The sequence below is a fragment of the Hyperolius riggenbachi genome, chromosome 9 (genome assembly GCF_040937935.1).
Source record: "Hyperolius riggenbachi isolate aHypRig1 chromosome 9, aHypRig1.pri, whole genome shotgun sequence".
Taxonomy (NCBI): Eukaryota; Metazoa; Chordata; class Amphibia; order Anura; family Hyperoliidae; genus Hyperolius; species Hyperolius riggenbachi.
The window spans coordinates 263,054,406-263,079,433 of NC_090654.1; the positions used below are offsets into that span (position 1 = coordinate 263,054,406).

Here is a 25,028-nt window from a genome sequence, read left to right on the forward strand (position 1 = left end):
ATTCAAAGCATCTATAGAAGTGATTATTACCAGCACAGGACCAACAGAGAGCTAATACTGTGATAGAGGGTGGACACTTCGGGGGCCCCTCTGGCCCAAGGGCCCCGATGCGGTCGCTACCTCTGCACCCCCTATTGCTACGCCCCTGCTTGTGTGCGCACAGTGATTGTGTCTGTGTCCGCACAGTGATTGCCGGTTGTGTCTGTGTGCAGAACCTGCCTGTTGTTGTGTCTGCGAAGTGCGCACAGAGGCTGCCTGTTGTGTTTGTGCACAGAGGCTGCTTGTTGTGATGTGTGCGCACAGAGGCTGCCTGTTGTCATGTCTGCGCACAGAGGCTGTCTGTTCTTGTGTCTGCGCACAGAGTCTGCCTGTTGTCATGTCTGCTCACAGAGTCTGCCTGTTGTCGTGCCTGCATACAAATGCTGCCTGTTTTCGTGTCTGTGCACATAGGCTGCCTGTTGTCGTGTTTGCGCACCGAGTCTGACTGGTGTTGTGTTTGTGCACAGAGTCTGCCTGTTTTCATGTCTGCGCACAGAGTCTGCCTGTTGTCATGTCTGCACACAGAGGCTGCCTGTTGTCCTGTCTTTGCACAGAGCCTGCCTGTTGTCATCTGTGCAGCCCTATAACCTCCTCTGCTGGTTAATTCTTGCCTCTCCTCCTGTCAGGGCTCGTTTCCACTATCGCGAATCCGCATGTGTCCAACGCATGCAGATTCGCACGTGGTATGCAAGTGGATGGGCCTGTTTCCACTGTTGCGTTGGTGATGTGTGTTTTTTTGAGCGGTGAAAAAACGCACAAAAGAGCCAACGAATTCGCCTGAGAGTGGAATGCATGCAAATCGCATGCAATGTATTTAATAGGGAAATCGCATGCGTTTTCCATATGCGTTTTTTGCCGCGAATTCGCATAGGTACCAATGTAAATTCACACAGGCAGTGACATGGTTAAAATCGCATATATCCTCACCTATGCGAATTCGCGGCAAAAAACGCATGGGGAATCGCATCCGCATGCGATTTCATCAGCGGTGGAATCTAGGCGATTCCGCACCGCAATAGTGGAAATGAGCCCTCATTCTCGCTCAAGCACTTCCTCCCAGTTGCCACAACTACTACAAACAGTGTTAAAGGAGAACTGTAGTGAGAGTTATATGGAGGCTGCCATATTTATTTCCTTTTAAGCAATACCAGTTGCCTGGCTGCCCTGCTGTTCCTCTGCCTCTAATACTTTTTGCCCTAGATCTAGAGTTGGGCGAACAGTTCGGCTGTGTTAGCCGAACTGCAGCCGAACTGTTCGGCTGCCCAACCTGTCATTTTGCTGTGGCTCTTACTACTTCCGGGTCGCAATGACCCGTAGTAGTACGTCTGCGCTGGCCCGGCGGAGCGCGTCCTAGATCGCGCTCCCGTTGCCGGGCACTCTCTGCGCATGTGTGTGACGTCACTCATGACGTCACACACATGCACAGAGAGTGCCCGGCAACGGGAGCGCGATCTAGGAAGCGCTCCGCCGGGCCAGCGCAGACGTACTACTCCGGGTCATTGCGACCCGGAAGTAGTAAGAGCCACAGCAAAATGACAGGTTGGGCAGCCGAACAGTTCGGCTGCAGTTCGGCTAACACAGCCGAACTGTTCGCCCAACTCTACCTAGAACCTGAATAAGCATGCTGCAGATCAGGTGTTTTTGACATTTTTGTCAGATCTAACAAGATTAGCTGCATGCTTGTTTCTGGTGTTATTCTGCAGACAGATGGCTTAGCAGGGCTGCCAGGCAACTGGTATTGCTTAAAAGGAAATCAATATGGCAGCATCCATGTACCTCTCACTACAGTTCTCCTTTAAAGTTTAGTTTCACTTTCATGGAAATAATTGCTGTTAACACTTATCACTCCTGCAAAATCCTTTCTGTAATTTAGCCTTAATAAAAATGACTTTCCTGTCTCAGTTTGCTGCCAGCAGAATTTTTTTAGGAGTCAACAGAATTGCTCTACTTTGCAGTATGGACTGTCTAGAAATTCCCATCTTGCCACATGTGTAATTAGCTGCATAGAGCAGGAGCCATTGCTGCCCATTTTCTGCACCTGGGGGCCATTGCTCCCAACTGTCCCTCTTTTGGAGGGACAGTCCCTAATCTTGTCAGAACTGACCATAATTTTATGTCATAAACACCTGATCTGCTGCATGCTTGTTCAGGGTCTATGGCTAAAACATTAGAGGCAGAAGATCAGCAGGACAGCCAGGCAATGTGTATTGCATAAAAGGAACTAAACATGGCAGCCTCCATATCCCCTCTCACTTTAGTTGTCCATTAATTCACTAAACATAAACACTACCACATGCCACTTGCTAGATGCAAAAAAAAACTATTGTGCTGGAGGAGTTGGGGACAAGTTATTATGTCCGCCAGTGTGTTTCCTGGACAGATGGGAGTTGTAGTCCGTCGGCATGCTCTGCAGAGGGTTAATAGCATACAGCCCTCCCCTCTGTAGGATATGTTCCCTGTATATACTGTGTAGATTGTCTGCCTCTGAGCACAGGCCGTTTCAGCTCTGTCATGTACCTGGCAGGCCATACGAGGGTGACATCATAGCATAGAGGCGGTGATGTCATGGGCTTGACCAGGGTGTAGTTACAGCTGTTTCCTGCTCTGGGGACTGCTTAGTGTAAGTTGTACCCAGACACTGAGCTGGTGGCCTCCCTGTAACCGTGTCGCTGCCAGAGGCCTCATCTCGGGGAGAACGCGGAATTCCTGTACATTGTATCACAGTATCAAATCTTCAGTGTTATCCCATGAAAAGATACACCGGTAATAGAATATTTACACAATTGTCCGAGGTGTGCTGACTTTTGAGACACACTGTACACAAGTATACAACCACTAATCCACTCACACACACAGGTATACTGAGGGGCAGGGGCGTAACAATAGGCACAGGGAGGCCCATAAGCCCCAGGGGGCCCCATGGGGGGATATGTTTATTTTCCCTGTCCTGAGAGACTGACAACTAAGGGCACAGAGAGAAAAAGCTTTCTGCTCTCAGCACAATTGTTCTATTGACTGCATCTGCTCAGCCACTGATCAGGAATCATGCAAAGTTTTGTAGACAAAGATTTGTAGACAGTCCCTGTTCAGAGTGCAGCAGGCGCTTGTGTATAGCGCCCAGCCTCCAACCTCTCTACCCCACCCAAGTGCTCTGTACTGTAGTGATGCTGGAGGAGTCTGCTTTGCAGGGGGGCCCAGTGATTTCTAGTTACGCCCCTGGACAGGAGATGGGGTCAGTGGAAGAGTTGGAAGGGTGGGGGGGGGCAGTGTATTGGGGTGCAGAGAAAGAGTTGGGGTGATGGGGCAGTGTATTGGGGTGCAGGGGAGGAGTTGGAGGGCTGGGGGGCAGTGTACTGGTATGTAAGAGAGCAGTTGGAGTAAGAGGGGTGGGGGCCATGTTGTAGGGGAGGAGTTATAGCGGTGGGGGCAGTGTATTGGGATGTAGGGGAGAAGTTGGCGTTAGAGGGGTGCGGGAGGGTACTGGGGTGCAGAGAAGGAGTTGGAGGGATGGGGGCAGTGTATTGGGGTGCAGGGAAGGAGTTGGAGTGATGGGAGACAGTATTATAGGATGTAGGGGAGCAGTTGGAATGTGAGGGATGGGGGGGCAATGTATTGGCATGTAGAGGAGAAGTTGGAGTTAGAGGGGTGGGGGAGGATATTGGGGTGCAGGGAGAGTGATGGGGGACAGTATTATCGGATGTAGGGGAGAAGTTGAATTTAGAGGGGTTGGGGGAGAGTATTGGGGTGCAGAGAAGGAGTTGGAGGGATGGGGGGCAGTATATTAGGATGTAGGGGAGAAGTTGGCGTTAGAGTGGCCGGGGCACTGTATTGGGGTGCAGGGAAGGTGTTAGAGTGATGGGGGACAGTATTATGGGATGTAGGGGAGAAGTTGGAGGGGGATGGGCTGCAGTCTACCAGGGTAATATAAAGGCTTGGAGTTGTTGGACTTCAGTAAAGGGACAGTTGGGAGTTGTTGACGTCTCTTGGCTGGATCTCGCGGCTGTGCCAGTGTGTGGTTGGAAGTGGTCCCCTGGTTGTCATAGTAACCGGCGGCATTCTTCCTGGTTCTTTGTATTTGTGAATTGTGTGGGAAAGAGAAGATGAGGGAGGGGGAGAGACGGCTACAATAGTTGGGGGGTAAATAAGTTCAGCTTCCCCACCCCCCTGTGGAGGGTCTCACAGCCCCCCTCTCTGTACATCCAGCCTGGGCTCCGGGGATTACGCAAGTTTTGGCACTTTTACACTTTCGGCCGCTGGAGGACACCCAGCGATCAGACGTCCATGGTCTGGTGCGGTGTGATGTCCCCGTGTCACCACGTGCCCAGGATTCCAGCCCCAGCTTTGCATGAAGAGCTTATCCCTACAAACGTTACCGATTGCACTCACTCATCTGCTGCTCAAGCCAAGTTCACACATCCAATTTTGATTGGCCAATTTGACCACTTCCATGTAGTATGAGAGCTTACCTACACATAGTATTCAGAATCTGCTGGCCCTCATACTATGTGGAGGTGGTGAAATTGGTCAGTGATTGGCCAATCAAAATTGGATGTGTGTACACACCTTCAAGGTGCTTATACGCCAGAGGATGTATGGGCAGATTAACCAAAAGACAAATCTCTCTCTGATCGAATCTGATTAGAGAGAAATCGGTCGGCTGCTCATATACCGCAGGCCGATTCCCGATCGATCTCTTGGCAATCGGCCTTGTAATGCTGCATCCGCCGCCTCGCCGACCCTGTGTGACCTCACACGCACCTACGTAAATATTGCTATCGCGATATATCATTAGCAGGCGCTATTATGTTAATTAACATAGGTACTACATAAAGTAACTATGTTAATTGACATAGTAGCGGCTGCTACTGAAGTATCGCGATCACGATATTTCACAAGACCACTGGCATTTAAGTGATGCTAGTTGCTATGTAAGCAACGAGCGTAAATAAGGAAGGCATGCTCCTTGCATAGCAACGAGCCCTGCTATGTAAGGTGTGCATAGCAGCCACTCCTTTATGTTGACGAGCGCTCCCTCACATTAAGCTGCGCAGCTTAATGAATCAAGGGCTATGTGTAGGAGGAGAGGTTTAGGGTTATGTTGTTTGTACAGGGAAGGTAGGGGGATTAGGGTTAGGCATCAGCTAGGAAGTATGTGTTGGGGGGGGGGTTAAAGGGTTAGGCATCGGGGGGGGGGGGGGGGTTCTGTGTAAGAGTGGGCTTAATAAAGAGACACTGAAGTGGAAAAAAATTAGGCTATAATGATTTGGATGTGTAGCACAGCTAAGAAATAAAACATTAGGAGCAGAGACATAAGTCTAATATTGTTTCCAGTACAGGAAGAGTTAAGAAACTCCAGTTGTTATCTATGCAAAAGAGTCATTGAGCTCCATGACTTTCAAAGTGGCAGAGAGTTCTGTCTTCTGAAGCGTGTTATCTCAACTGCCTGTCACTGTATTTTGTTTTTCTCTGCAGAGGACAGTTCAAAAGTTCATTCACCTGCTCTGTAAAATCATTTAGAATGCTGAGTAGTGTGTAAACTGCAAATATTGGAGAATGATGCAATGTTATAAAAAAAACACTATATAATTGAAAATAAAAATTAGAGAATTATGCAATGTTATAAAAAACAAAAATATGAGAATATTTTCTTTGCTACTAATCTTCTAGTAATTATCCATACTACACAACCAATTCATTATATCATAATTTTTTTTCCGCTTCACTGTCTCTTTATATACCGATATTTTACTATTGGGATTACTGGGCGCCCAATTTCCTTGTGCCTTTCTTCGATAGACACTACCTGGGAGACTTTTCTGCTGTTCGCTGATGAACCCCTGCACACCCCGCCCTTATTCAAGCAAGATCCTTCCGTTCGTAGCAATCAATGATTTCGGTTTAAAGTATGTTGGGACATCGATCTCCGGCAGATTGGATCTCAGTGGCTGAACTCTATCCTGAAGCTTGGCAGCTTTGAGATGGTTCGCACACATATAAATGTATAAATAGCTATGAGTTCCCCGGCCAGACGCGCTTTATTCCTGACGGGTGTGAGAGCCTCTGTCTCTGTGCCGTACGGCAGCATATTGCCGAGTGCTGCGGCCTAATCCTCAGCCTGCTGGAGTCTCTGGGGACAGAACAAGGGGACAGTGTGCCGCCTCTCTGTACACACACAGTGACCCAGTGTACAGCCACAGCATCTGTGGGAGGCTCACCGCTCAGACCCACTCCCATTATCCTACAAATGTCGCAGCAGCCCGCGCCATCCATCCACTTCAGAACATTTACTCACAAACCGGAGGCAATGTGCTTGTATTTTAAGCTATAAAACAAAGAAGAAATAATGACCCTTTGAACTTTCCTGCAGTAAAGCCTTATCTCAAGCTGTCTCTCACTGCTTTTTGGCCATTTAAAGGACAACTAAAGTGAAAAAGAATATGGAGGCTGCCATATTTATTTCCTGTTAAGCAATACCAGTTGCCTGGCAGACCTGCTGATCTATTTGGCTGCAGTAGTGTCTGAATAACACCAGACACTACTGCATGCAGCTAAACTTGTCAGATCTGACAATAATGGCGTCAATTCATCAAAGGCTGTTCGATAACAAAAAAACAAGTTGGGAAAATACAGCATTCGGTATTTTAGACTTTTGTGTGCTAATTCATCAATATTTTCACAGGTACGGTAGAAGTTTGGTAATTTACCGAAGCCCATTGTCGGTAACAGCAGAAGAGTCTCTGTTACATCTGTTCTCCGTGCAGAGACAGCATTACAATAGTAAGAGGCATCCCGACATCCCTTTAGATGTACATGTTTTTTATACTGTTTGTTGAGCTGCCTCTGCTCGCTTTGAATATGTTCATTAGTCTTTCTTAACATTTTATTTAATTGCCACGGCTTAGAAGAACTTCCGGGAGACTTTACACCTGCTTAGGTGTTTTCTCCACTAGCTCCTCCACATCTTCAAACACGAACCTAAGAGGTTAAACTGCCAAAGGGAGGCAGGGGCAGCCTCTTTTCTAACGTGATCTCTCTGCTCACTACCTGGGGGGTAGAAAACCTAGACCCTCTGGAGAAGCTTGCGAGTCCTATCAAAATGCAGCATCGGGACTTGCAGGAGACAGGGGCTGTTTCTATTGGTTTCTGCTCCTGTCAGTCATAGGTAATCGTCTCTGCTTCTGTGAGTTCTGTGAGTCCCGTACTGATTTAGACAGAGGAGAACTGCCAGTGTTTTACCATGTGCTGTAACTTGATGAATTGACATTTACTGGGATTTGCTGAGGTATTTACAGCACAAGTCGGTAATTTCTGCTTTCCATGCGGTAACAGCCTTGATGATTTGACATTTTCCTAAGTGCTCGGTTAAACCAGCAGTTTTAAGCATTACTGAATGCGGTAATGCTTGATGAATTGATGCCAATGTCAGACATACCCGATCTGCTGCATGCTTGTTCAGAGCCTATGGCTAAAAGTATTAGAGGCAGAGGAATAACAGGGCTGCCAGGAAAATGGTATTACTTAAAAGGAAATAAATATGGCAGCCTCTGTATACCTCTCACTTAAGTTGTCCTTTAAGTGCTTCAGAAACCGGGACTGTATTCGGCCCAGTGGGTTGAAAAGCTCAAAGAAGCTCTTTTGCATAGATAACTGACTTTTTTTTAACTCTTCCTGTGCTGGAAACATTATGGGACTCTAATCTTTGCTACTAATGTTATATTCCTTAGCTGTTCTATGCGTACAATTCATTATATCATGAGTTTATTTTCGCTTCAGATTTGTTTTAACGCCTCGCACACACCCGATTACTACTCTCTGTAACTTCTGCTAATCAGTCACATCTGGCTGCCTTTGTCTTTTCATCCATAATCCTGAAACCACACCCCATTACAGAGTGTGAGCGCGGTGTCCGCCCATCCCCGCTGAGCGTGCTGATCTGGGACTTCCTGGGCACGGCATTGTATCGTATATTTGTGTGCATAGGGCGGGACAGACCCCCGAGTCCCTCTCACTATTTAACCTCCCACTTCATAGTCCATAAAGAGTCCCTGTCACCAATATAATAACGTCACATCTAGTATCACCCCTTGCAGTTAGTGCTGGTGTATACCTTCAATTGGTCTGAGGAGGTGGGCGTAAACCCATGAAATGCATTGCCAGTGCATAATAAATATTTTATTTGCAAATCCAGTGTCTTCAGAGGTAAGCCACCTACTTTTTAATAATTTACCCACCAGGGTGGGTGGAGGATTTTCAAGCAGATCTATGTAAGGGACAATGAGATGCAAATTTTTCTAGCTTTCATGCAAATATAATGCAAGTTTGGACACAGTTTGGAAGTGGACCAATTCAAATCAACAGGAAGTTCATTTGATTGGTCCAGTAACTTTGTCACTAGTTGCCCTTGCTTGGGGAACTTTTGGTGGGTAGTGACCACCAGACCGGTTGTTTTGGAGATGCTTTGACCTGGTTGTGAAGACATCATACTTTGGCCCTTGTCAGAGTACTGCAGATTCGTACATTTTGACCATTTTTCCTTCTTCCAACACGTCGGGTACAATAACGGACTGACTTGCTGTGTAATTTATCCCAGATCTTTGTGACGAGATAATAAGGGTTCTTCACATCGCCAGTCAGTGGTTTTAGTACGGTAGCTGGTCTCTGTATTCCATCATAGCGTAATACGTTGTATGCTTAAGGAAGAAAGGAGAAACTCTGAACCTCCCTCATCTGCATATGGAGGTAATACGTTGTATGTAGGATGTGGTCACGCTGCTATACTGCTCGGAGATACAATCTTTTATACATTTTGCATTTTATATGCATTTTGGCTGAATTGATTAAATAGTGTAGGAACAGTGGTTGCCATGGTGACAAGCATGGTTGGAGTTGGTCTCCACAACGACCACTTGTTTAGTGATGTAACAGTTTACCCCTGTGGGAGCTTCATATAGTGGTTGTACTTGAATCTTCAGTTTCCCACTTAAGAGGGACTCAAGTGAACGTAATGTAATCCAAAAAAGTGCTTCGTTTTTACAATTATTATGTATAAATGATTTAGTCAGTGTTTACTCGTTGTAAAATCTTTTCTCTCTCTGATTTACATTCTGACATGTATCACATTGTGACATTTTTACTGCTGGCAGGTGATTTCACTGGAAGGAGATGCTGCTTGCATTTTTGGCAGTTGGAAACAGCTGTTATTTCCCACAATGCAACAAGGCTCCCACAGTGTGATGTCAGTATCTCAGTGCTGTGAGGCGTTTACATCACACTGTGGGAGGGGCTTCACCACAATATCAGCCATACAGAACCCCCTGATGATATGTTTGTGAAAAGGGAAAGATTTCTCATGGGAAAGGGGGTATCAGCTACTGATTGGGATGAAGTTCAATTCTTGGTCACGGTTTCTCTTTAGGAGGCAGTGGATTTATATCTGAAGTTACTATGTATGAGTATGTATAGATATAAGGATATTGCCGCTGTAATTAACCCTTTATTCTCCATCTGCTGACATCCAGTCACGAAAGGGAAACCATGGAATGTTCCAGTAACTCAGCACTTGTACCGTCACCTGCTCTATTCTTCTCAGTATTGACTAATAAGGTGGAGAAGCTGATAGACTCTCCCTGGAGCCTTTATCCACCTATTCACTATGACTCCTTGTCCACGTCTGGTTGGGTTAATCCATAACCAGAGACAATGCTACCTATATGCAGTATCCAGGTGACGGCGGGAAGGTAGAACGCACCATGTGACCGGGAGGGAACCTCCCTCAAACAATTCCTCTGAACAGGAGCATAACTAGAAATCACTGAGCCACCCTGTGGAACTTTGGATGCCCCCCTCACTTTTGCACAGGTAAACTGAGAACCAATGTTATTTAATTGACTAGTGCACACTTATATGTGTTTTTCTCATGCAGATAAAAACAGACAGCAGTGAAGCACTGCATGCAATTTCTCTATCAATTACATTAGCTCCTGTGATAATACGTGCATGTTTTCACACATACAGACACACATAGGGCTAAACTGTGATAACTCATATCACGGCCATGCCAGCGTTTTCGCATGCAATCGCAAATTTTTGCGCGCAATCAGGAATAAAATTTGCAATTGCGCGCGGAATTTGCGATTGCGCGCGGAAATGCAAAAACGCTACCGCGGCCGTGATATGAGTTATCACGGTTTAGTGAATCCAGCCCATGGTGTGCAGAAAACGCATACAGAAAACTGACAGACCAGTGTGCTCCCGGCCTCAGCTTATTACACTCACTCTATCTCAGATAGATCCGTCCTCTGCCACGTAGCCCCGCCCCCTAGCACAAGAGGTCATTGGTGCATCATTATGAGGAGACATAGAACCACCTCTGACCTTTTGTGCAAGGGGGTGGGGCTAAGTGCTGGAAGCCGGCAGAAAATGACATTGGGAGACCCGGCAGGTACTTCAAACTTTATTTTGCACAAAATAATAGTAAAAATTAAAAAAAGTTCATTGAAAGTCACTTGTCTGTAGTGTAGAAAACAGGGATGACACCTTTCCAGTGGATAGCAAGGATTGAGATGAACAATATAACAGGCAACATCGTAGAGTAAAATAGGTTAAGACCAGTTTGAAAAGGAGGTAGTGGTGGACTCACTTCCAGGAAGTCAGACTCGATTGGTCTAATATCAAAACACAGCTTTTATTTTTAGTTAAAAAATAAAACAAACAAACTCCAAATTGCAACGCATTTTGCGGGCAATCCCGCTTCCTCGGGGGAAATTGATTGAAGTATCTGTATCCAAATGCATCCAATCTGACCTATTTTACTCTACTCTGTTATATCTCATATTGCCAGGAATCTCCTATGCTGCTTGAAGAGTCCTGTCCTCTTTCTTGCAGCCGGTGCTCCTTGGGCATCTCGTCCGCAGCCTATAGTCCTCCTCTGTGACTGCTGAAGAGACCAGCAGCATTCGTCCTCCTACATAACCATCTCTCTGCCCTCCAGGGCTGGATTTACCATAAGGCACTGTAGGCTTGGGCCTACAGGCGCCTAATGATGGAAAGGCATCTCACTCCCCTCCTCGAGTGACTCTCTCCTTCCTTCCCTATACAGAGTCCCAAGTGGAGCATAAATGAGAGGTTACTCACCTGAGTCTCAGCATTCCACTGATGAGATCTCCCTTCAGTTTGGGGTACCTCTAGCTGCCTAATACCAGGGGCACTTCTAGCTACTTAGGTAGCCAGAGTTACACTCAGTATTAAAGAGGAACTCCTGTGAAAATAATGTAATAAAAAAATGTATGCATAAATTGTTTAGTCAGTATTTGCCCATTGTAAAAGCTTTCCTCTCCCCGATTTACATTCTGAAATTTATCACATGGTGACATTTTTACTGCTGGTAGGTGATGTCAGTGGAAGTAGCTGCTGCTTGCTTTTTTGGCAGCTGTAAATAACTATTTCCCACAATGCAACAAGGTTGACACAGGAAACTGCCAGCATCATGGTCCTCACAGTTTCCAGTGGGAGGGGTTTCACCACAATATTAGCCATATAGAGCACCCTGATGATCCGTTTGAGAAAAGGAATATATTTCTCATGTAAAAGTGGGTATCCGCTACTGATTGGGATGAAGCTCAATTCTTGGTTACGGTTTCTCTTTAACCTCCCCAGCGTTCAATTTTCCCAGGATTGCAAAAAGTGATAAAATTTATTTTTAAAACTTTTTTTCCCTGTAACTTGCCAAAATGTGTCAAGCAAGGGTCTAGTATACAGTGCAGGAGAGTATTGATGTGTATGCACGTTTATACTGTTCATTACATGTTTTTATGGATGGACATTTCTGTCCATACCGCTGGGGTGGTTAAAGTGAACCTTAAGTCAGGGGGAAAAAATGAGTTTAACTCACATGGGGCTTCCCTCAGCCTTCAATAGCAGCATAGGGGGTGCTAATGTGGCTGGGAATGCGAAGAATCACTCGTGTTCCCAGCCTGTCGGCCGGTAACGGCGAAACCGGCAGTCGCCGCCGGTGGGTCCAGGAGCATCGGAGCGGGGCTGCGAGGGCACCGATCAGCTGCAGAGGGCTGAGGGAAGCCCCAGGTGAGTTAAACTAATTTTTTCCCCCTGACTTAAGGTTCACTTTAAAGGGAACCTTAACTGAGAGGGATATGGATGTTTCCTTTTAAACAATACCAGTTGCCTGGCAGTCCTGCTGATCACTTTGGCTGCAGTAGTGACTATATCACACACCTGAAACAAGCATGCAGGTAATCCAGTCTGACATCAGTCAGAGCACCTGATCTGCATGCTTGTTCAGGGGCTGTGGCTAAAAGTATTAGAGGCACAGGATCAGCAGGAGTCAGGCAGCTGGTATTATTTTAAAAGGAAAAATCCATATCCTTCTCAGTTTAGGTTCCCTTTAAGGGACACCTGTGGCTACCTACACTGGGCAGGGGAAGTGAGGGAGAAGTGACAGCTGGGCCAGCCAGCACACTTGTGGTGCAGTTTGAGGGGGGTTTGTAGGTTAATGGAGGGTCATGTGTAGGGTACCAGAACATCTGTGCCCATAGACTCTTGTGATGTAAATCCGGGCCTGTTGCCCCCGTTTAGCACACATAGGGCTTGTTTCACTAAGACAAATAGCATCCCTTATCAGAGTTAACACGCCTTATCAGAGTAGCATAGTGACTGCTAATTGGCAATAACAAGAGCTCCACTCGTCTTGCCCTGAGCCCCTGCGGGTCCACTTGTCACTTGACAGGCAACCTATTGGGCCAATCAAAGTGAGGGGATAATGTCCTTTAAAGTGATTGGACCCGCAGGGGGTCAGGGCAGGATGAGTGGAGCTCTTGTCATTGTTAATTAGCAGCCATAAGTTCCTAGCTCTCGCTATGCTACTGTAAGGTGTGTTAACGCAGATAAGGGCCCATATGCAATTCTTTTTTTCACTTGAGTTTTCTCCTTGGAGATATTTTTTCTACTTCTTTTTAAAATAATAGTAGCAGTAGGGTATTGTACCGTGTTAGCCATCAGTAAAAGCAAGAAGTTTTAAATCAGGATGATACCATTTTTTAGCCAATAAATGGTATCATCCTGATTTAAAACTTCTTGTTTTTAAAATAACTTTGCAGCATTTTGTAATCTAAAATGTACCAAAAAGTAAAGAAAAAGTACTATCAAAATAATTTTAAGTATTTTCTTGCTTGCTGGTGGCTTATTAGGGATTTTATGACAAGATGTGAAAATGTCAACTTGGAGAAAACTAAGGAGAAAAAGTGAATTGCATGTGGGCCAAGGAGTGTTAACTCTGATAAGGCGTATTAACTGATAACCATGCTATTTGTCTTAGTGAATCAAGCCCAAAGCCTTTCCGATCCTGGAATGTGACCCAGGCGATACCAGAACTGTGCGATGCCTGCAAGTAACCTCTCTAAGGGTGGGCTTGGGTCCTGTGCAGTCAGGGGGTCCCGGCAGAAAAGGATTAAGACGAAATGGGGCCATAGGCACGATAGCAGTTTTTGCCCACTGCTGATGATCACCTGGCATTTTTTTTTAGTAAGATTTGGTGAAGGCTAGCATCCATGTAGCCCCTAGAGTCTTCCCAGGCCCTAGGCAACTGCTTAGGTTTGCCTGGTGGATGATCCAGGTCCGGCATTGCAGGCACACAGCGGCCAGAGGACTGTACAATATGATTGTGATGTGAGTGGCTGCATTAGACATCTCTTGGGGGCTGAATACTTTGTGACATTTGTCCCTTTTGTGTCACTGTTGTTAGTAGAAGTTTCGGCCCCCTCCTATGTGATGGCAGGACAGACAATAGGGGCTGCGCTGTGTGTCGCCCCCCCCCCCCCCCCCCCCCCCCCCAGCTCATAGAGGTCTCAGAATGGAAGCTGTAATTCCCCTGCAGCTCCCTCAATGCCTGAACATGTCTGTAATGCTGTTTATTCCACATTCACCGCCTCTCCGCTCTACTGAAGGCTTTCTCTTCTCTCAGCCCCCATTGTCTCTCTCTATTGTACGGCTAGAGGCCTGCAGGGGACACCTCCTCAGACACAGGGCCCCCCAGAGGGACTTGTTACCAGTGCTTTATTCCAGGAGAGTGACCCGAATTGTGCTCTTGGGGTCTGCAGCCCCCTCAGGGCACTCTGCAGCTCCCAGCCAGTGTTAATGGGAAGGGGGGGGGGGCACAGCCTGGGGGGCTCCAGGCTTGTTAGTAGCGGCCAGGCAGGTGCACTCCCTGAATGAATCTCTAAAGTCTCTTTAGTCAAGTGAATCAGCCCCAGATCATGAGATGAGAATGAGCGACTCTGTGAATGTATTGCGGTGGTGGCAGCGCTGTGATATCCTTCATGAGGCCAGCAAGAGATCATTGCTGCGGTTTATAGATGCCAATGTCCTCAAATACATCAACTTATAGCGTAATACTGCTAATAATTACAATGCAAAAGAAAAAGAAGACCTTATTTTGGTCTTGTGCAAAGTTTAGTATGTGTTCAGTATCACCGTGTGACATGTTATTATATCATCCAGTGTTGTGTTATATCATCCAGTGACATGTTTTTATATCATCCAATGATGTGTTATTATATGATCCAGTTTTGTGTTATTATATCATCCAGTGAGTGGTGTATTATTTAATATCATCCAGTGGTGTATTATTATATCATCCAGTGAAGTGTTATTATATAGTCCCATGAAGTATTATTATATCATACAGTGACATGTTATTATATCATCCAGTGAAGTGTTCTTATATCATCCAGTGTCTTTTTTTTTATATCAACCAGTAACGTGTTATTATATCATCCAGTAACGTGTTATTATATCATCCAGTGTCTTATTATTATATCATCCAGTGTCTTATTATTATATCATCCAGTAACATGTTCTTATATCATCCAGTGATGTGTTCTTATATCATCCAGTGTCTTATTATTATATCATCCAGTAACGTGTCATTATATCATCCAGTGACGTATTATTATATCACCCAGTGACGTATTATTATATCGTCCAGTGACATGTTTTTATATCATCCAGTGACGTGTTATTATTTCATCCAGTGACGTGTTATTATATCGTCCAGTGACATATTAATATATCACCCAGGGACGTATTATTATATCACCGTTGGTGTATTGTTAAATCAGAAGCATGGTGTTAATAGCTCACAGTCTCACATCTGCAGATGGCTGAGCATAACTTTCCTGCTATTGGTTGGCTGAATCGGAGCAGCTGCAGCAAAGGCTTCTGGGAGGGAGGGTAACGCTCCTCTGCACCGTCTGCCATGCTGCCAGTTCCCAGAGTCACATTTGTCACACTTTATGGCATTTCCTAACGTTTGGCCGGAATCCTCGCTGACATCTGCTGGGAAGAGGTTCATCAGGAAGACGCGTCACTTCCAAGTGTCAGCGAGAGGGTCAGTCATTTGGTACTTTGTGCTGATTAGTGGCAGTTTGTACTTATCTCATTATTAACCATTGCAGTCCCAGAGCAAGTGTTATATCTGAGCACTGCGATACCTGAACAGTGATTACTGCTGCATGTCGCCATCTGTCCTCAGTAACGTAAGCAGCCTTTTGTATATATCTGCCATCATCACTTTAATCGGTGGCAAAGCTATGGGCCCTAGTCCGTGTTTTACATTGAGGTCCCTTGAGCACTCTATAAATTGCAGTCGATATGGAGTCCAAAACCTGCCAAGGACAGCCGCAGTGTCAGAGAGGTGTAAATTGGGGAGAAGACCACCTCTGTCTCAGAGAGGTGTAAGCGAGGGAGGAAACAGCCACAGTGTCAGAGTGTCATCAGGGGAGGGGCCAACCACAGTGCCAGAGAGATGTGAGCAGGGGGAAGGAATTGCCGCAGTGTCAGAGAGGTGTAAGCAGAGGAGGGGAAAGCTGCACTGTCAGAGAGGTGTAAGCAGGGGAGGGGACAGCTGCAGTGTCAGAGAGGTGTAAGCAGGGGAGGGGCAGCTGCAGTGTCAGAGAGGAGTAAGCAGGGGAGGAGACAGCTGCAGTTACAGAGTGGTATCAGCAGGGGAGGAGACAGCTGCAGTGTCAGAGAGGTGTAAGCAGAAGAGGGGACAGCCGCAGTGTAGGGGAGGTGTAAGCAGGGGAGGGGACTGCAGCCGTGTCAGAGAAGTGTAAGCAGAAGAGGGGACAGCCGCAGTGTAAGGGAGGTGTAAGCAGGGGGAGAGGTGCAGACTATTAATGATTACTACTATTCACAGCACAAAGAGGTGATCTTTACCAGGATAGTTCCAAGGAGGAGCTGATACAAGGGATGAAGGAGGGCCCCTGGATAGCCTGTTTGGTCCAGGGGCCCTGGGGCGGCTGCAACCTCTGCTTCCCATATTTCTATCTCCCTTTGCAGGCTAACGCACATTCTGCAGGCTGTGACACGTGAGGGAATATATTACATATATACTTCTTATTACTACTGAACAGTTTTCCAGACTTGAATCTGCCTTCTGATAATTAATCTGCTTCTTATTTAGGAACCGCAATGATTTCCGCACATCGGCGGTCGCGGTCCTGATATGAAAGTGCCACATCTGGGGGCCATGTTTGTCATGTGACCATGTCACGCTATGAGCAGGGAGAGGAGATAACCACAGAGCGTTCCATTCCCAGAGATCAATCTCTGTAACCCGCTGAAATTCTTCACACTAAAGGGGGCTTCCGCATCATATAATGTCACGAGATAGATGTGACGTCAGTCAGCTTCGAGGACATCATCTCATCTTTACTTAGCAAACCTGATGCAAAAAAACGTATAATATAATAAATTATAAGTGTAGTACGGATAATGAATAAAACATTAGTAGCAAAAAAAGTCTTTTTTATTTTTAGTTAGATAGCTGCTTTATAACATTGCATCATTCTGCCATATTTGCGGTTTTAAAACCACAATCTATCTTTTAAGCTATAAAACACAGCAGAAATAATGACCCTTTGAACTTTCTTTCAGTAAAACCTTATCTCAAGCTGTCCCACATACTGTATATAAGTAGATAAATACTTGCTCTAATTACATATGTATTGCACTGTCCACGTTTTGATTAGAGTGATTTTTCTACAGTAAAAAAAAGAGAAAAACCTTCTTAGCATTTCCCATTTTAAGTGTGGCTATTTTGAAGCCAATCCTTATGTCATTTCCTGCCTTACTCTCCTCTGCCTGATTTGCCCGCCCTTCACTATAGAAAGTGCATTGTCTCAGAATGAGAAATATTGGCCAATCAGAGAGGAACAAAGGTGTGGGAGGGGAAAACAGGAGAGAAAGAGTTTTCAGCCAATCAGGCTGCATTAGTTTAGTCTGAGGGGAAGTAGAGAAGTAAAAAAGGACAACCCAGCATGCCCTGCAACTTCCTTTTTGTGTACCAAATTTTGTGTGTACCAGATAAGAGTCGGGTAAACTGGGGAATGATTATTTATTACCAAAGAAAATAAAGAGCGTTTTAAACTTTTGGATTGCCTGGTTAGCATCCTTATTACTTGTTTACCAGATACAAATAAATAATTGATTTTTTTATTTTATGCCCGACAGTTACACTTTAAGTGCTTCAGAGAACAGGACTGTATTCCACATAGTGGGTTGAAGAGCACAGAGATGCTCTTTTGCATAGATAACAAGTGAAGTTTTTTTTTAACTCTTCCTGTACTGGAAAACATCAGGACACTTTTTTTTTGCTACTAATGTTCTATTTCTTAGCTGTACTACACATACAATTCATTATCTCATACGTTTATTTTCACTTCAGGTTTGCTTTAACATGTAACAATGATGTATGTTTAAGGCGCTGACACGTCACAGAGTAATATATAGAACAGTGATGGCTAACCTTGGCACTCCAGCTGTGGTGGAACTACAAGTCCCATGAGGCATTGCAATACTCTGACAGCTCTAAGCATAACTCGGGGAGGCAGAGGCCTGATGGGATTTGTAGTTTTGTCACAGCTGGAGTGCCGAGGTTAGCCATCACTGATATAGAACAAGTCACCCCACTGATTGTCCCACAAGGGAGCTCACAATTTGACACCCCAAAACTACCAGGCATTAAGCCCCATCTACACCATACAATTTTTTGTGCGATTTGATTCGATTCAGTTCAATCCGACATGTCCGATTGGGATTCGATTTGATTAATTTTGCCATTGCAGAACAATGACAAAATGAATCGAATCCAGATTGGACATGTCGGATTGAATCAAATTGAGTCAATGAATCAAATTGAATTGAATCGAATCGCACAAAAAATCGTATGGTGTAGATGGGGCTTTAGATTTCGGGGAGGCCAGGTACCGCACTGGTGTGTATTTGGAATGTCGGAGGAAACCGGAGAACTGATAGGAAACCCACACAAACATGGGGAGAGCATACAAACTCCATGCTGATAGCCTTATGGCATTGGGGTAGGACAGATAAGTCACTGCCATTTCCTCTAACATAATTGTGCTGACTACATTCACAGGAAAATATTTATTTCATGAGATTGTTGGTCACAGGTGTTACTTCCTTATATATGAATATTTATTTCCTTTTAAACAATACAGATTTCCTGGCTGCCCTGCTGATCCTCTGCCTCTAATACTTTCAGCCATAGACCCTGAACAAGCATGCTGCAGATGAGACTTTTCTGATTGAGGTCTGACTATCCGGCTGCATGCTAATTTCAGGTGTGTGATGCAGACACAACTGCAGCCAAAGAGATCAGCAGGACAGCCAGGCAACTGGTATTATTTAAAAGGAAATAAACATGGCAGCCACTATATACCTCTCATTTCAGGTGCCCTTTAAGATATATGCCAGTTGTGTTGCTCTCATATATTCCATTACCATCTAATTTCTATGAGATTACATCCTGTCACCTCCCCAGTGACTGGGGACACTTCTGGCCTATATACCTGCCACCTGCTAGCCTGCTTATACTGGAGACCGCATCCGATCCAAGGACAAGTTCATAAACAGAAGCAGCTGTCTCAGCTCTCAATCAGCACTGAAACCCCCCCCCCCCCCCTTCCCCTCCCACATGTGTCCCATCTGTAAACAAACACAATCTGTACTTCCTGCACCGCCAACCATACTGTCACCAGATCTGCTTCTGCACGTCAGTCCTGGACATCATACAACCACCAGACGAGAATAATCTGTCATCTCCTGGGACATCTATCAGCCAGGTCACTGTCAATAATTCATATTACTGATTAATATATACTGTAGCTGTACAGAGATCACTGATCCATTCCCATCAGTCTCTGCACCTGAGGAGCTTACACTCTAATGTCCTCACCACAGGTGCACACTATTATTATTATACATTTATATAGCTCTGGTATATTCCACAGCACTGTACAGAGATCACTGATCCATTCCCATCAGTCTCTGCACCAGAGGAGCTTACACTCTAATGTCCTCACCACAGGCACACACTATTATTATACATTTATATAGCTCTGACATATACCACAGTGCTGTACAGAGATCACTGATCCATTCCCATCAGTCTCTGCACCTGAGGAGCTTACACTCTAAAGTCCTCACCACGGTCACCTATAATCATTCCATGTGAATTGTAGCCCTGACGATTGGTGTTGGTGATCTCACTGGACACTTTCATGGTTGTTATGCACACACAAGAGATGGTGCCAAGGTTTGCAGTGGGTTCTAGTTTCTCCTCTGCTTTTCTGTAAAGGGTAACAGAAGTTGGATGAGTGTTAAGGTGCCCATACACTCGTCAGATTGGCAGCAGATAGATAAGAAATGCATCTGATGATCTATCTGATGCGTTTTTAGAACATTTTTTACCAGGATAGAATTCCAATAGATTTCAGTTTGAAATCTATTGAAATTCGATCTGATGGCATTTTTTTGCCATCAGATTTCCATTAAGGCCAATGCAAACTGATAAGCAATCTCATCAGATCGACCTAAATTTTCCACCCTGCAAGTTCGATGGAAATCCATCGAAATCGATCGAAATCGGCCGTCGATCGGTCGATTGGCCAACCGATTTGCAATCGATCGATCGATCGATCGATCGGGATCGATCGGTCGGCCAGAAAATCGGCTGAGTGTATGGGCTGCTTAAAGTGTCAGCTCCCTTCCTGCAGCTAATGTATCTCACCAGCTGAGCATCCTCCGCGACCCTCCTTCTTATCTCAGAGCTGCAGGCCAGAGTCCCGGCTCAGTGTTTTCCTGAATGCGGATGCTCTGTGGTCAGCACTGCTGGTGTTCCTGGGAAGAGGAAAATTTGGGAATTGTATTCGGAAATTTGTATATTACAAAAACTTTGCAAAGATGATAGCTGAGAATTGTTTTTGTAGTTCTAACATTTGTTCTTTAGTACTTTTTTTAAAATCCTTACGTCTGGTACACACTTTCAATTGTGATTGGCCAATCGCTGATCAATTTTACCACCTCCGTGTAGTATGAGGATCAACAGATATTGAATATTATGAGCAGATTGTGCCAGCCGCCTTCACGGTGGTACAAACAGAACAGCTGTATGGGGGCCATGCAGAGTCTGGGGCCCGAACAGCAGCACCTCCACACAAGCCCCAGCTGTGAATCAGTTCCTGGGTAGGAAAAAGGATAGCTTCTGGAGGCCCCACCTTTCCGGAAGACCAGGGGGGCTCAGTAGGTTTGCCCAGTATGGGGCCCAGACATTTCTGATAGCAGCCCTGAGATTGTGTAGCTAAACCCTCATGCTACATGAGGGATGTCAAACCGGTCCGGGTAGAACACATTCCTCTCTTTCTAAGTCCATACTAAACACTGGTATAGATCTGGCCCTCCAGGCCTGGAGTTCGACACCTGTGTACCACGTGGAGCTGGCAAAATTGGTTATTGAGTGGCCAATCATAATTGAAAGTGTGTACCAGGCTTTAGTTTTAAAATTCCTGTCAGTTGTTTGCTGTCTGTTATTGTGTTTTACACCTTTCTTTTGTTGTTTATTTTCCAGATAACTCCTCATTCCAAGATGATGATGAGCTAGACATGGAGACCGTTGGTTGGCCAGCCAGCACTTGTCCTGTTAATGGCCACACCGAAACAGCTACCCATTCTCGTTTTCCGAGCTGGGTGACATTTGAGGATGAAGCAAATGCACCTTCCCCAAAGGATTCTCCACGAAAATCGGTGGAGAGTCCAAAATCTCCATCAACCCCGGACTCGGTTTCGAAACCTGCTGGATCACTAAAGAAAAGGGAACGACCGAAGAGCTCTCTGGTTGACCTCAACAGGGCCCAGAGGCTTGACTTCTCATCTTTGCACAGACAATTGTCATTAAATTCCACACCTACTAAAGCTCCCAACCCATTTCTAGATGAATCCTTGAAAGATGTCCAGCCGTCTCCAATCAACCCATTCAGCACCTGGTTTGAGGAGCAAGAAAGGCGTTCCCAACGTTCTTCGGTGTCCAGTGGTCAGGACTCGAGCCAAAGAAATTCAATTTCCCTACTTGCGGAAGAACTTGATACTGACCAATTTGAAGATTATAGGAAAAAGGCCTTGCAAGCTGATGCTGTAGAACATCTCAAACAGATTCAGATTGGTGATCCTGATTCCCCCGGCAGTCCTACTTTACCAGATGACCCTCTAAGATTCGACGAACCTCTCGGCCCATGCTTAACTTTCACAAAGCCCCAGCCAAAAGACGGCTGGCCAATGATGCTCAGGATTCCTGAGAAGAAGAATATAATGTCCTCTAGGCACTGGGGCCCCATTTATGTCAAAGTCTCTGATGCTGGATTCCTGCAACTCTTTTATGAAAAGGGTTTGGAAAAGCCATTTAGAGAATTTAAACTAGATGTCAACCATGAGATTTCCGATCCAAAACTTCAAAACTATGATGATAATGGCAGGATCCACACGGTCCGTATTGATCGGGTGGTATACAAGGAGAAGCGCAAGTACCAGCCAATGCCACTGATAAGTCACACGGGAGAGAGAGAGCAAGTCGTCAAGCTGGGAACAACAGACTATTCAGACTTTTTCAGCATGATTGCCGTAGTCCAAGATGTCCTTTTCCGCCTTCCAGCCACTGTAGACCTTAGCACCGTGCACCAAAATTATGTGGAGGAGGAGATCACTGTGGACATTAAAGATGAATTTCATGGAATCCTGGGCAAGGGAGAGAACCAAATCCTTGAACACTCTGTGGTCACGCGCATCCACGTTCTTACATTCATCTCAGGGATTGCGGATTGTAGGATAGGGCTTAACGATGTCCTCATAAAAGGCAATGAAGTTGTCTCAAGACAGGACATTATGCCAACCACCACCACCAAGTGGGTAAGACTGCATGATTGCCAGTTCCATGCTTCAGTGGATGAAGACGTGTTTCACAGCACCAGGATGGTGGTCTTCTCCTCGCTGGATGCCTGTAGGTTTGAACTCATGAGGTTTAGGACAGTGTTTTCTGAAAAGACCTTGCCTTTCACCCTTAGGATCTTGGCTTGTGTCCGTGGTGCTGAGGTGGAGCTCCAGACTTGGCTGGTTATGTCCTCTGGTTTCTCTTCTAATAGAGACAATTTATCCCAGGTCCCCTGTGAGAACATCACCATACGACACCCAGTCCCACCAGAATGGGTGAACTATTTTAGGAGGGACAGTGTACTAGGGGAAAAGTCTCTGAAGGCCAAAGTCAACCGGGAGGCTAGTTTTGGCTCTCAGAGCTTCTCTGGTGCAGAGCCATCCATGAGGGTAACGCTGGGAACTGCTAAATATGAACCTGCTTATAACGCCATCGTGTGGAGGATTAACAAACTACCAGACAAAAACTCAGGTGAGAACTTCTAAATCTATTGTTTGTTTGAAACTTTTCTCAACAAGGTAGGTGGGTCAGGGGAGTTGGATAATGTTAGTTAAACCCTGGAAAGTAATAAACAAGTCCTTGACAGTTACTTAATCTACTGCAAAACATTGCATCTCTAATAAAGCAGCTACATAATGATAGACATATAACTATCAATCAGACTATTGAGTTCTCGTGCTCCTTATTCAAAGTATGCCTTCTAGTGGGAGGGACTGGTTATGGAGCCATCAGGTAGCCCCTGTATTTGCTTTAGACTGAGAGTGGGGTGAGGTTTCAGGCTCCTGCATACTGTCAGTCACAACATTGTCCTCTGAGTGGAGTTGTAGAGCTCTGGATCATAAGGAACCACCCACTGGTCTCTGGATCCTCCGTTACCCTTAATGCTTTGTAATGTTTCAGTAGAAAGTCTGTGTAATAAATTCAGTTGTTGTTAATTACTGGTGTTAAAAGCCTGGAGGATTACACCAGGCAATAGCTTAGACTGAAGCCTGGTACACACCTTCAATTTTGATTGATTGGTCAATAGACTTTGAATACTATAAGCATATTGGGTAGGTAAGCTCTCATACTACTTTATATGGAGGTCGTTTTGGCCAATAATAGCACAATTAAAATTGGATGTGTATAGCAGGCTTTAGGGGCAACTAGGGAGAAATTCTTATTAAGACCATTAGACAACACTTAATATTGACATCAACAAATGTGCACCATGTATTTTGGTTAGGTTTCTGTCTGTAATTGAGGTTTAAATACAGTTGTTGTGGCACCACAAGTGGTTACTTCCCTGTAGAGACACCTCTGTGACCTGCTCATCCCTGAAGCCTGGAATCGGGGTGGGAGCCCAGCATTCAAATAAAGACCCTTCTCACATCTCCTGGCAAATTAAAGGATACCCGAAGTGACATGTGACATGATGAGATAGACATGTGTATGTACAGTGCCTAGCACACAAATAACTATGCTGTGTTCCTTTTCTTCTTTCTCTGCCTGAAAGAGTTAAATATCAGGTATGTAAGTGGCTGACTCAGTCCTGACTCAGACAGGAAGTGACTACAGTGTGACCCTCACTGATAAGAAATTCACCTTTTTATCTCTTTCTTGCTCTCAGAAGCCATTTTCTGCTAGGAAAGGGTTTTATAGTTGGAATTTCTTATATACCTGATATTTAACTCTTTCAGACAGAGAAAGAAGGAAAGGAACACCGCATAGTTATTTGTGTGCTAGGCGCTGTACATACCCATGTCTATCTCATCATGTCACATGTCACTTCGGGTATTCTTTAAGGTTTGCTTTGGGCTAAGTTCTGGTTGGCCGGTAGGTCCAGCCTGCAGGCTTCTTTGTTTACATCTCCAGTGGCCAGTCTGAGGCGCTGCTGGTTGGCTCTGATATCTTCTGGTGTAAAGGTGCCGCCCCCGCCATGTACCTGATTGAGCTCTTGCAACCAAGATTTTCCCGCATGCCAATCTATTTGACCAATTTTAGCTTGAAATTGCTTTAAACGTTAATGGAGCAGGCATGTTGTGGCAACCGATTTTCCTCTGATAAAATTATTGAATCGGAAGGTCGATCGGACCACAAAATAGCCTAATGTATGGCCACTTTAAAGTAAACCTGAGACTATGGATAAAAGCAGTTTTATGGGGCTTCCTCTTGCCCCCTTCAGGCTGATCCGTCCCTCACCATGCTCCTCCACCACCTCGTTTCTCCGCCACCTGGCCCGGTAATTCGGCCAGTCGGCAGAGGCGCAGTATGGCCGTGCGCACTCCTGGCTGCGGGAGCATGACGGGGGACCACGCACGGCCATACTGCGCCAACTGGCCAGATTGCGGAGGGACGAGGTGGCGGAAGAGGACGGCGAGGGACGGATCAGCCTGAAGGAGGCTAGAAGAAGCCCCAGGTATGTATAAAACTGCTTTTACCCTTATGCCTAGTACACACCATGCAATTTCCCAGGAAATAAATGGGTCTAAATGATTATCTACTACAGTTTCAATCTGATTTCCGATGGTTTTCTGATATATTTTCCAATCAGAAATCAGATCGAATCTGTCGGAAATAATTGATTTGACCCGTCTATCTGATGGAAAAATTGCATGGTTGTACCAGGCATCATGCTGGGCATACATGGCTCGATAGATCATTTCCGACATGTCCGATCTCTCGCTCGATTGTTTCGCCGCTCGTTTCCTGATAG

At 45.5% G+C, this 25,028-nt stretch overlaps 1 protein-coding gene across 2 annotated transcripts in view; it reads left to right on the forward strand.

Annotated features, from left to right (window-relative positions):
* STON2 (stonin 2) overlaps window positions 1-25,028 on the forward strand; it is a 120,118-nt gene that overhangs the window by 87,141 nt on the left and 7,949 nt on the right. For both annotated transcript variants that reach the window (XM_068254438.1, XM_068254439.1), the window contains exon 5: window positions 20,981-22,804. In XM_068254438.1, the coding sequence (XP_068110539.1) occupies window positions 20,981-22,804 (1,824 nt within the window). The remainder of the gene's footprint in view (window positions 1-20,980; window positions 22,805-25,028) is intronic.